This window comes from Fulmarus glacialis, unplaced genomic scaffold, assembly GCF_000690835.1.
Source record: "Fulmarus glacialis isolate BGI_N327 unplaced genomic scaffold, ASM69083v1 scaffold13647, whole genome shotgun sequence".
Classification (NCBI taxonomy): domain Eukaryota; kingdom Metazoa; phylum Chordata; class Aves; order Procellariiformes; family Procellariidae; genus Fulmarus; species Fulmarus glacialis.
In genome coordinates, this window is record NW_009223877.1 from 3,066 (window position 1) to 16,547 (window position 13,482).

The 13,482-nt window shown below is 36.9% G+C and overlaps 1 protein-coding gene across 1 annotated transcript; it reads left to right on the plus strand.

The window, feature by feature from the left end:
• Positions 1–4,152: 4,152 nt before the first annotated feature.
• Positions 4,153–10,809, plus strand: B3GALT2 (UDP-Gal:betaGlcNAc beta 1,3-galactosyltransferase, polypeptide 2). The gene is made up of 2 exons (XM_009581966.1): positions 4,153–4,380; positions 9,270–10,809. The coding sequence occupies exon 2, from the start codon at positions 9,380–9,382 to the stop codon at positions 10,670–10,672; it is 1,293 nt and encodes a 430-aa protein (XP_009580261.1). The 5' UTR covers positions 4,153–4,380; positions 9,270–9,379; the 3' UTR covers positions 10,673–10,809.
• Positions 10,810–13,482: the final 2,673 nt, after the last annotated feature.

Sequence of the window (13,482 nt, forward strand, 5' to 3'; positions counted from 1 at the left end):
AGTTAGGGGATGTGCTTATATTCCTTACTGAATGATATAATAATTACCAACTACTCATTAGCAAACAAAAATATGCATGTTTCAGAATAACTGGAAACCTTTTCTAGTTCTATCACCATTTCAGACCGATCTATACTGCTGCTTTTCTGCTTTAAATTTAAGACATTCAGAGATTAATGAAATCACTAAGTTTATGGCTTGGGTGTGATTAGAATAGAGTGCAAAATCTTGACCATTTATAAAAAAATGCAGCAAGCGTAAGCTGGGTTTCACAACGAACTAAACAATGGTGAAAATCTGCTAAGGAAAATAAGGCAGGCAACACTGACACTTGTGGTCATTTCTAGATTGCTGTTTTTCATGCAGTTACAAACATGCTTGTGATAGTTAAGAAACATATTGGGATCACAAAGTGGCCAAGCAAATTGACAAATATTCTACAACCCTGTTCTCTCCACTGTACATGACTTATTGGAAAAGTATTCTTTTTTGAAGCAAAGAGAAGAATGGCCACTGGCCATATGTGTAATAATTTGTACCACAGAAAATTAAAACTAAGCATTTATGACATTCTGTACTAACACATTTCCAGAAGAAAAAAAAAGTTTAAAAGCAAAAATAGCCAACCTTGAAAATGTTGCCATTAACCGTTTTGAACTGTCACTCGAAACGCTCTCAACACATTACAGCTGAAATAATACTACATTTTACTATGATAAAATGGAATAAACTTTGCAAAGTATTCATGGAGTATCCAGAAAGCACAGTCCATATAGGAACATTCAGTTGACATGTCAGCTATGATGTACATATTTAGTTTAACTTTCACGGGACTCGTGGCCACCAGGCAGAAAATTACCAAGCAGTACACACCTGACTATCACAACCACTCTAAATTGATTTCAGAAACTTCTATTAATGTTGTTAAGACAGAACTTTATTTAATGGCTCAACCTTAGGGTCCGATTTATTTTAAAACCAGTTAGATAAGATTCTGCTGATACCCTCTAAAGATGACACATAGAAAGTTTTTTAAGGTTTTTGTAGAAAATATTCCAAACCTACACACGTTTGTTTTGCATAAGTACACTTCGCATAGTTCACAGTTGTCACGTGCACAGGTTATTCTAAGTAGACATCTTCCCTGACTCCTTGCATCTGCTTCTAGCTTTGCAGAATTCACTGAACAGTCAAGCTTTCACTGGCCATGGTAACTCTATAGTGTTCCTTACACACATGCTGTACATCCTCACATCAGAGTAACTCCTTCTTAGTCTTAATAGATGGCAGCATTTCAAACACTATCACCGCAGCTTCTAATTTAAGATGTAACCATAGTAACATTACAGAACATACTACTCCTTGGATCAAGAACAAGCAGTCCACTGACCCTTCATGGTGAGATTTAGCCGAAATAAAGCTCATTCCAACCTTCAGCCCAGCAAGATTACTCAAACCTTCAGGTCTTATTTCCAGTACAAAGCAAGCTCTGCCCTCCTGAAACACCCAGAAACATACAGTACCATATAAAATAAAGAAGAAAGCGCTATAAAAGAGAAGGAATTTCTTCCTGAAACTTTGACTCTCTAAAGCTACATCAGTCACACCCAGATAGAAAGTAGTAGGAAAAAAAAAAAAAAAAAATCAAAGCTTTTCCTTATTTTTCCGTAAGATAAGCAAAGACCTGCTCATTCTTTAAAAGCAAAGAATGAGTGAACAGAAGAAATTGTTCATTAAGATTTAAGAATTCGTATTCGGTTTGCTCACGTGGCAAGATGACAAATTTTACGCATATCAACAGGCAATAGCTCTGCCTGAACTTTACAAGCTATACACAAGAGATATGGTCATATAATTAAAAGCCAAAGCTAATGTCTGTTCCCTTCTAAATTTACTTTAAAACAGATTCTATTCAGAAAAAATGATCCTTGGGATTTTTGTACCTTTAATATTTACTAATGAGCATTTACAGAAAAATAAAAACAGCTCTGCCCACCCCAATATGTAAACATACTACATATAACTCACAAACCTTCGAAGAAACACTTCAGGTATAGTGAAGCAGCAGTAAATTAAGTGGAAACACTATGGATTTTAATAACCACTCTGCTGAGATTTAGACTTGCTTCCTGTATACAATGTTTTGTATCTTATCTTAAAATTCAAAAATCAGAGGCAGATTTACATGCTGGTATTTGAAAAAACATTACTTGCTTCTATGTAAATCAACACCGGTAAATTAACTACATGAATATCTCGCCTGATTTCCTATTCGTAGCTCAGAATGCAGCAAATTGACAGTACTCCTAGCCAAACTCTGTCACATATTTGTATAGATACAGCAACAGATTACATAAAGTTCTGTATGTTACATAGGGTTCAGTAGACTGAGCACACATGCAACCTTTCAAAGCACTGTTTCCCAATTATTCATAAACATCCCAGAACAATAAGTGGTGCTGGACACAGGTCTCCTCTCTTGCTCCACCGCGCTGCTGACCCCCCCTCCATTTTTAAATACAAAATTTTTAGAGTGGAGGAGATGCAAGTCTTTACTGATATGCACGTTATATTTATAATTAATACTTAGGGAATATGCTAATACTCCTAAAATGCCTCAAATGGGATCATAGGATTTGTGGAAATTGTCATTAGGATAGGAAATGCATACATTAAAAACAACACTAAATTAATAGAGAAAGTTAGTGTACACAGGTGATTTAGTTAGGAGGATATAAATCTGATTATGTTTCTAGTAAATTATCAGAACATGCATCTAGAATAGTAAAACACACTGACTGCCTGGGGAAGCCTTATTTGCCGGTAAAGGACGTACCTACCCCCAATCCTACTAATCAGAGATACCATATGATAGAGCAATTATATTTTCTTTATCCTTCGGCTAAAAACAAAACAAACCAAAAACAGAACAGTCTAAAGAGCTAGTCATTAACTTTTCAAAACAGAGTGGACAAACACAGTGACTAATAAATACTTGGGTAAGTATGCTGGTAGCTTATTTTATTTTTAACATGTAGTAAATATGATAAGATGCTTCAGCATAGAAGGGTCAGTCGTTGAAAGGACAGAAATGAAAGGAACACAAGTTTCATTAGGACCAGAAAGACAAATTCTATAATATAGGTATGTCTGTAACAGACAAAAGACATTTTAGAACCATCAATAATTGAAATCAAGTGCTCCCGATACTGCAATACCAGACTTCGACCTTTACCAAGGAAGAAAGCCATTAACAGCAGAAAGGCAGCTTAACAGTATGTGCTTATACATTAGTGTCATCCAGCTTAATTGTCTAACCTAAGATTACAAAAAGCAGCTTTTATAGAGTAAGCATGTGTAAAGGAAGTATGAGCAAAGAAATACATTTTTTCTTTGGCATTAAGGCACAAAAGATTTATACTCGAAGAGAGCCAAATGGGTTAAATCAAGCTTCGGTATTTAAATGCTTATAATTCCTTTGCAGTGCAGAACAGCTTTCGGAATACAGGAACAGAACATCTAGCATTAAAAATCCCCTAGAGAATCATAAGTTACAGTGTCAAGGAAAAGTGAAAACAATTTGAAAAAACCCTCAATCATTCATTTAATAATCATACAATTTTTATACTAGTCACCTATCATTGTGCTTGAACTGAGTATGTATCATTTATCAAATAGGAAAAAGAGCCTGTAAAGCTTTCTGGCTGCTTTCGGATTTAGTCAAAATGAATGCAAACAATCACGTGGGATTCAGCCAAGCAGTGACGTTAAATTCTGCTCTGTCAGAAGACAGCATCTGTCAAAGCCCACATTTAAACTGCTGCCTGCCTGTGCAGCAGCTGAAGAACTACGGAATGGATTTTATAGACCAGAATCCTCGGTTAAAACAGCTCAAACCCATTTCTATTACTGCCTAGCAACAATGAAGGAAGGAACAGAGGGAAATCCTATTACTGAAGGCAACTGAACCACTACACGCTAGCAGTCCCTGCTAACATTACCATTAGAAATATGGATACTGAAGAGAAGAGAACACAGCACTGCATTGTCCGACAAGGGAAACACCAGATGTAAAAGCTCCAATGTATCGGCCGTGAACGCCAGACAGCCCCGACCAGAACAGAAACGAGAACTACTGTCCTTTTGTTTGAAGGATGAACAAAAAGCCCCAAGACAAGGATAACACTTATGAGCAAGGAAGGTAACACAGCAACGAGCAGACAGATGGACAGATTGGATACTGTGAAAAGCAATCGCAGGAAGCAGACTGTTGGGGGATGTGCGCATGTTCGATAGCATCTTTTTTGCTGAAGTGATGGCGTGCCAAAACTATTTTCTGTGGGTATAATCCTCGCACCATAAATGGCCTGGCCAAGGAAGGTATGTCAAATCCTTGTGTGTGATATTCATTTGATTGTCTGTTACCTTTTCAGCCATTACAGATAATGATCGTTCCTAATTTGCAGAACCCCAAGATAACATGTCTCTGAACAGGGAGAAAGAATTCTAGCAGGTTTTCCTCTCCCACAGCACAATGTCACCACCTTACACTTACGAAATGCATTGCTTTCAGTCTGCACAAGGTTGGTGTGCCTAGAGAAGAGGGATTAAAGGGATAATGTTGCTACTGTAATGATTGCTTTTAATTGAGAAATTAAAAACTCAAAACCCTCCGATACAGAAAAAACAGTTAGAAATCCCCTCAAACTAGGTCAGAATTAATCCTTATCTGAAGTAATCTTAAAGCACTTGTAAAATGACCATGATGTGACACAGTGAGAGCACTGAACCACCAAAACAGACCACGCAGTCAAGTAACATTATCTTAAAAGTACCTTCAGACCTTTTTACACTTGCTTTTTTCCCCCTGAAACACAAGCAAAATGTCATCAGGCTAGTATCAGCCAAGCGTAAACTGAGAGCATGCAAAAGATTGGACACGATTTAAACCATCAGCAGTGCAATCAGGCACCACATTTTACAAGTAACACCAGGCTCCCCCGACATCCCAAAAGGAAACCTTCAAATACTATACACTCAAAATGGTGAGCACATAACTTACCTCATGCCATCATTACAATTTCTGTTTAATATGAAAACACTGTTTAACTTTGATTATAAAATGACATGCCATCTAATTGCCATTCATTTCTATTTATTGTTGAAATATAAATGCTTCATCACTAGTGGCAAACAAACAAGATGAATATTTGCAATACAAATTTAAGACCTAAATCTATATCAATTTCATACACCACAGAAAGAAAGTGCTTATCTGCAGAATCTACCAATAAGCTATAATAAATCATTAAACGTCAGTATAAATGTGCTTTCTTTGCCCAAGGCAATGCTAACATGCTATAAACCAACTGCAACTGGAAAGAGTTCACATACCTAAGGATGTACCATACAACAGTCACTGGTTTCAGATCACTTTTCAGACGTTTAGAAGGTAAAGCCACTTTCCAAAACTTTTAAAACAAAAAAGCCTACCCTGAGGCAACACTTCTGGAGAAGCATGCCTAGCAAGTGGTGTGACTTTCGTATCTGACATTTAAAAACCTGCACATCAAACCTCATCCCGAGTACTGTTTTGTGCAAAAGATTAATGTGGCTTGTAAGTGAACTCAGGCACATTATGTGAGGCCTAATATGCAACCGCTGCTGCTGTTTATCAGAATACCGACTCAGGCTGCCTTTTGAACTCTTCCCTCTAATTAAAGAGTTTGCCCACACAGCTAATCAAAATACGAAAATCCAGGACATGTGAATAGGAAGTCGGATGCTTCAATCTGCAAAGCTGTAATTATAGAGCAGAACTGAAAGTACAAGGAACTGAAACACCAGCAGAGCACAGATCACAAATAAAAATTCAAGAGGCATTCACAGTTTATATATTTGGCATTTGATAATGCATCAGTGGCTGCACAGTCAAGTGCCAAAAATGAAGTAGAATTATTATAAATCATATCTTCAAAATGCAGAGCTACATGCAACAACACACCTTCAGAGGACAAGGTGATTGTATAGAGACCTTTTGCTATGCTTAGGCTTTTTTACCTACTGCCAATGGTTGGTGCCTGTTCATAAGACTTCCGTGAAATGCAATTTTAAATATTTAGGCACAAGCAGTAATGCTCTAACCCTAATTTAAAAGTGAGAGAAAAATAGTATTTTTATGATACTATTTGATGGTGTTTTTAATATATATTGATAGCTGCTTACGTTGTTTTTAAACAATGCATCCTGGCATGTAGTATTTTTTTAAAGGAGCAATTGCTATTGCTGTATTTCAAATGCTTAATACTCACTATATATTTTGAAATGTTATACACCTGAATTACAAAGAAAATGAGACAGAAAGTTATTTGGTTTTTTCAGTCAACAGTTTTATGAAGCTGAGAAATACATGTGGGTCCTTCCCCTATCCATACAATGCCTTTTTAAAGGGCAAACAGAGATTGAAGATTTTCTAGGAAACTCCCATCTTGAAAAATCAAGGAAATCTGCAAATGAGAAATTACTCTTTTTAAATTTCTTATGATTCTAGTTCCATCCCTTACTGTAAAACTTATTTTAATGTGCACAATGTGAGCATGCAGCTTAAAAAAAAAAAAAAAAAAAAGGTTTCAGCCATTACAACTGCCTTTTCTGGGACACTTTCTCAGTGCATCATAGAAAGACAGCACCTGAAAACAGTTTTCAGTTTACACAAATATGTACCTAACTTAAGATTCTCACTTTCGCCTATTGCCATATGAAAGTTAGGTGCACAACAAAACACTACCTCAATTAAAAATTAAACATAGATTAGTAGGGCAGTGCAGATTTGCTGAAGTATTTGCATCTAATGACTGCAGTTTTAGGCGTGGAACAATTCAGTGTGACAAAATTAATCCAAATTCTAGCTGCTACTCCACATTCGTGAAATTTTGGTTTTGACTTTCTTCCTAAACTGCATATGCATGCAATGGAATGATAATTAATCAAATATTCCCACTGTTGCCCTCCAAACTGGTATCAAACAATTAATTTCCCTGAGATCTCGGGTACTCTTTGAAGTGACATTTACGTTTACTTATGCAGAGATATTCTTCCCAAACAGCTGAGTGTTCATTTAAAACTCACTGCACACTGCAGAGAAACTAAAAGTTATTAGTTTTGAGGGCAGGCTTTTATTTTCTAAGCATGCAAAAGCAGGTGCAAGTGGTCAGATAAGCATAAGTCTTCTACATTTGGGGCTTATTTTCTTTTACATAAGGATAATGTGCGAGTTAAAGCAGCATAAAAAGTGTAGTGTGGAATTTCAGGTTAATTCTCAAGCTGCATACTTTAGACTAAACACATGCTTAACAGCTGTAGACTGGAAAATAATTTTTAGAAAGATAGCTCAGTCTCCAGTAAGTGGCATCAGTCCAATGCAGTTTAAAAAAAAAAAAAAAAAATCAGATACTTTCAGTGAGCTTGAGAACAAAATTAATGAACGCTGTGTAACAGCACAACGGCAGGGAAGAGCTTAATAGATCACTAGGCAAATATTTTGCTATTTCAGAAAGAGAGCTAAGGAGCAGTGTCACCTTTTTAGATACGTTTACATTGTCACAAAGCACAGTTAGCATCCCCACTTCCTTGCTCCTCCTGGCGGAGGCTGGCACGAGGGACAACTCCGACTCCGTGCAATGCTGCTTCCCCCTTGCTTCCAAATACTGTGAATGAGGCATCTTCTGCATACACGTCATTTTGTTTATATATAAACTGACATACAGTAATTAAAATAAAGCTCAGTTATACGTCTCTCCCAACCCTTTTGAAACACAAATTTTGCCGTACATGAACCAGGCAGACTGAATGTTGTCACACACATACAATTTAATGATATATTATTCAACTGCCATCTCATCTTAAATTACTTCCTTACAATGTAAAATCCTCTAATTTCCCATATAACGTGTCACTTAGTTTTTAAATGCAGAAATTAATCCAAATACTGGTTTTAGAAGATAGCAAAGCAATTAATAAATTACACATTTATATTAGAAATAGCATTTTCTATGGACTCTTGTTCAACTGTCATCCTTTTTCCTATACAAAACCCTAGGGCCCAGAAATAAATTGGAGCAAATTGAAAATCACAAACGAATTGCTACTGTGCAGTGAAAGGTTCATTTACGAGATGATGTGATCAGCTTTTAATATGCAGCATCATGAAGCTGCCATATTGACTCTGCTCTTGAATATGAAAAAAATTTAAGAGAAAATGAAGCACAGACTACTTTGGCGCTTCTTCCTACAGTCACAGCTGCTGGTAACAATACTTGAAATTTCTGTATACCAGAAGTATAGTAGTTACATATAAATTTACAGAGGAAAAAAACCCCAAAATCATGTTCATCATGCTTGCCAGAAACTTAGTGCTGTGCAATTTTACTTCCAGTTAATACGAACATTTACCTGATCTCTGCCTACCAAAAATCAACAGCTTAATTTTACATCGACTGCATATGAGCCTGGCACAACAGCCAAATGCTCCATTCAGTATTTTCCTTCATTGTGGAGCAGAAGGTTAAAGGTGCCTGAAAGGTGACCGAAAATGTAATCCTGCGTTACCATCTGAGGGCTGTGCAGTGAGGTTACTGGACCCTGAAAATTAATTTTGACAGGTGCATCTTCTCATTGACTTTCCGAACACAGTCGGGGCCGGTGGAAACACGCCAAGCAGTGTACTGTGACTAACACAGCTCTGCCATAATCAACCTTGTGCCGTCTGTCCCACCAACGATACATGACCATTTTACAAAACAGGTTTTTAAACTGTGAGCCGTACTAGCCTCTGCATGTCAAATCAATTTTAATTAATGCCAATAAACCTTCCATCTGGTATCCAGGCCTTTTCATTCAGTCCTTCTCAAACACTGTAGAAGGATTTCACAGTCAGTATACATGAAGCTAATTTACGTCTACTTCACACTTTTTCTGCTAACGTGATCAAATTTTTTTTTTTTTCTTTTTCATTTTATCTTTGGTACCCAGGATGTTTGGCAGAACTTACCATGAAAAAAGCATTTTTAAAAGCTAACAAATCAAGTCAACTTTAATCATAAAACAAGGTTGGCTTTTAGCATAAAAATCAAACCTTGTTTATATTAACATGGGCTGTTTTTTCAAAAAAATTGAACTCAATTTTATATCTACTTTCTCATTGTAACCTTTTATATCATGAGCATGTAAAATGAAATATTTCTGATTTTCTTTTTTAAATCTTTGCAGAGTGAGCCACTTGCAGACAATTACTCGACATGAACAAAAGAAAATGAATACCAAAGAATAGCAGTGAGTTCAAAAACGATCGGAAAAGCATTTTCCTTGGCCATTGTCTCATATGCCATCATTGGATTCTTGCAACATGCTTCAGTGGAGAAGACGACACTGCTGCTTTGCAAAGATGACCTGGAATACCAAAAGGTCTCTGTTTCGCACCCATCTTATTGGCCTGATCTCTCTCGTATTCCTTTTTGCTATGTTTCTGTTCTTTAATCATCACGACTGGCTGCCAGGCAGGGCTGGATTCAAAGAAAATCCCATGGCTTACACTATACGAGGATTTAGATCTACAAAAAGCGAGACAAACCACAGCTCTCTAAGGAACATGTGGAAAGACGCCGTACCTCAGACGCTCAGGCCTCAAACAGTCACCAACTCCAACAACACGGATCTGTCACTGCAAGGAGTAACTGGTTTGGAAAATACACTCAGTGCCAATGGAAGTATTTACAACGAAAAAGGTACCGGGCACCCAACTTCGTATCACTTCAAATACATCATCAACGAGCCTGAGAAATGCCAAGAGAAGACCCCTTTTCTAATATTGCTCATAGCTGCAGAGCCGGGCCAGGTGGAAGCTAGACAAGCTATTCGACAAACTTGGGGTAACGAAAGCCTGACACCTAGCATCCAAATTGTTCGTATTTTTTTGCTGGGGTTAAGCATCAAGACAAATGGATACCTCCAGCGTACCATACTAGAGGAAAGCAGACAGTACCACGACATCATTCAACAAGAATACTTAGACACCTACTATAATTTAACCATTAAAACTCTGATGGGAATGAACTGGGTTGCATCTTACTGTCCACATGTTCCATATGTTATGAAAACTGACAGTGATATGTTTGTCAATACTGAATATTTAATACACAAGCTTCTGAAACCAGAACTTCCTCCGAGGCACAAGTATTTCACGGGTTACTTAATGAGAGGTTATGCACCTAATAGGAACAAGGATAGTAAATGGTATATGCCACCTGATTTGTATCCAAGTGAACGTTATCCTGTATTCTGCTCTGGAACTGGTTATGTTTTTTCTGGGGATTTAGCAGAAAAAATCTTTAAAGTCTCCTTAAGCATCAGACGTTTACATTTAGAGGATGTATACGTGGGGATCTGTCTTGCCAAGCTGCGAATTGACCCTATGCCTCCACCCAATGAGTTTGTCTTCAATCACTGGCGAGTTTCTTACTCCAGCTGTAAATATAGCCACCTAATTACCTCCCATCAGTTCCAACCTAGTGAACTGATCAAATACTGGAACCACTTACAACAAAATAAGCACAATGCCTGTGCCAATGCAGCAAAAGAAAAAGCAGGCAGGTATCGCCATCGTAAACTGCACTAGAAGGACAACGCTCCCTCCATCAAATGTACTCCATGTGCAATTTGTAAATACCGCTGAACGCATGTACAGTGAAAATGGATGAGCTTAATGGGACAGCCTTTAGTTGATCCCCATCACATAGTGGAGTCTGAAAATTATTTTTTTAAGTTAAATTGATAACACTAATATTATGAAACTATAACCAAAAGGTTTTCCCAGCAAATTTGAGGAAAAAAGAAGACAGTATATAAGGATTTTTGTGTTAATGTGCAATAATTAGCATGCACACTTTGGTGGTACAATTGCTGATTTATGTGCCAATAAAATATAATTGAGCATATTCTCCACACTAAAATTTTATTTTAAAAAATGCATTCATCACTCTAGTTCTCTTCAACGTAATCATTTCTTGTTATCTAGAACTGCTATAAAATGAAAAACTAAGGAAATGCACAAAGGGCACATCAGTTTTACCTTCAAATACCACATTAAAATTATTATACTCTTCTTAAATGTACAATACATTTAGCAATGTCACATTTACAATTTAGTAAGACACTACCAATGAACTCTAAAGCACTAAGCAAGTACTCCCTTAAAGTAAGTCCACTTTTGGGAAGGTTGCTTATTTTGTTTAGGAAAGAGGGATAACTGAAATCAAAGTTCAGAAAACTGCCGCTTTGTACATCACCTTTGGAAATGCAAGCGGTATTCTAGATTCCACCGTAGATTCAACTAGATTCTCCTCAAAGAACTGACTAAAAGTTACTTAATTCTCTAGAAGTTATAGCATGAGCTCCTAAAATCTGGTGCCAAGTAACATTCATCTTGGCATCTTCATGCAAATTCATTGGATCTGCTATTAATTTCCTTACATAACTTCAAGGCAGCTAAAAGGCTGATCAGAAACACAAAATGGAACTTCAAGTATTTCACTGTAGTTTCAAAAATGTCTCATTTGGTGGAAAGAGGGAGAAAACCAACCAAGCCTTTGTTGATTTTGCTCTTTCCTGCCTACTAGAAAAAGAAGGATCAGTCTAGTGAAAAATAGGTCTGCTAGAGAAAATTAAGCCACACACCTTACTTCATAGGTGGGGAAGACTAGGTCGTAATAAGATTGAGAGTTCCAGATAGCAATATGGGCGAGAACAAAATCTAAGCAATTTTAAAAATTAAAGCCACAACACATACCACTGAAAATAAATTGTGAGAAGTAGGTTAAATCTATTTACAGGTTTCCAGTTTTCTAAGAAACAGAACTTTTAAAGCTTATTTTCCAACAGAGTTACAGCAGAGTTGTATCAGATTCAGGTTATTACTGTTTGTCACAGTGCCAGGGTAAACGATACCCACCTCTGATTTAGCCACAAATGATGGAACTGTGATTAATTTTCTGTTTGATTGGGACTTTTTAATTGGATAAAATACAAATATTTGATGTACTTTTATTATTTAATAAAATTGATTATATTTATGGTCTTCAGACTTCACTTTTTATGGGAAAGCTGCTCAGGAATAAATAAATTTCTAGCTTTAGCATTACTTGACTTTTCTAGTGTTCCCTAGTTCTTAAAGCCTAGTTTTCATACCATGCACAATACAGAAATCACAGCAGGTTTTTTTTCTTTGTAATAAAAAGACAAATCATATTACTGAGCACTTTCAGCAGCCCTAAGGCTGTCTGTATGCAGGAACTTACACATGTGAACAGACTGTATTGCACTGGACTAGCCCTCTGAAGAAATTCTAGGAGCTCCTATTGAAGATGGGTAAAGGAATTCGCTTGTCACCATTTTTTGCTGATCCTCCACTAAATTTTGTCATCTGCTGTATTTGAGGTATGATAATTATACATTTGTGCATTTCCAAGATACCTCAAATTGTAGAAATGTCCATTTCTGGGGAAAGTAAATGTGTGTAAAAATAGTAACTCTCTGCAGAAGAGATTTCTCCAATTAGATTGAAAGTGCATCCACTTAGTTTATGTGATGACTACTGACATTCATGTTGAAAAAATGTCTTTGGGAGTGTTTTCAACACCCATTTGTAGTTTTCTTCACACTTAATCTGCCTGCTTCCTTCCAGCTAACGCAAGCCAAAGTTAATAGCCCAGCTGAAAGTCACCTGTCTTAACTTAACAATATGCAAGCTTTACACAATAGTGCAAGTTTTAGACAACCAGAGTGTTGAAAGCCAGCTACTACTCAAGGGTATTCTGTTCTGGAAGATGAACAATCCCATAAGTAATGCTGGCCAAGAACATAGTCCATCCTCTTGGAGAGGCCTTCAACACCATTCCCTGCCTTCAGCACTTTCAAGCTAGGCTGTAATGTACTCTACTTGGATTTTACCAACTCTGGCTAGTTCAAAATGCTGTTACTGGCTTCTGGGTATAGTCCAAGAGATTAGTATCTAAACCGTAAATAGTTTGGCCCCTGAATCATAAAGTTTGGCAGCCAAACAACCTCTTGGGTACTCCACTTTGGAGCTCATGCATGATGCCAATCTGCCCGAGCTTGGCAGAATTACAGTACAATGCCTACGAGTTCAGTGTATCAAACTTCTTGCTAGTTAAAATACTAGTGAGGAGCATAAGATGTTAAGTAAAAAGCCATTTTTAATGCCCTTTTAAGGGTCCAACATAATTTTTAAATATTTGTATTATTGTTTGGGTATAAGTTGAAACTACTCTACAAATATATTTGAATCATTATCAAGACAGCCAAAGGCTACTTAAATTGTTTGTATCCAAGTACTGTTTTCTTGCACAGTTCGTTACAAAGCTTTCAGAAGCAGGAGGGATAGCTTGTATGATGAAATATGCAATTACG

Bases quoted from the DNA above. Each gene is read 5' to 3' on its own strand.
- B3GALT2 (XM_009581966.1), top strand. From the start codon at position 9,380: ATGCCATCATTGGATTCTTGCAACATGCTTCAGTGGAGAAGACGACAC.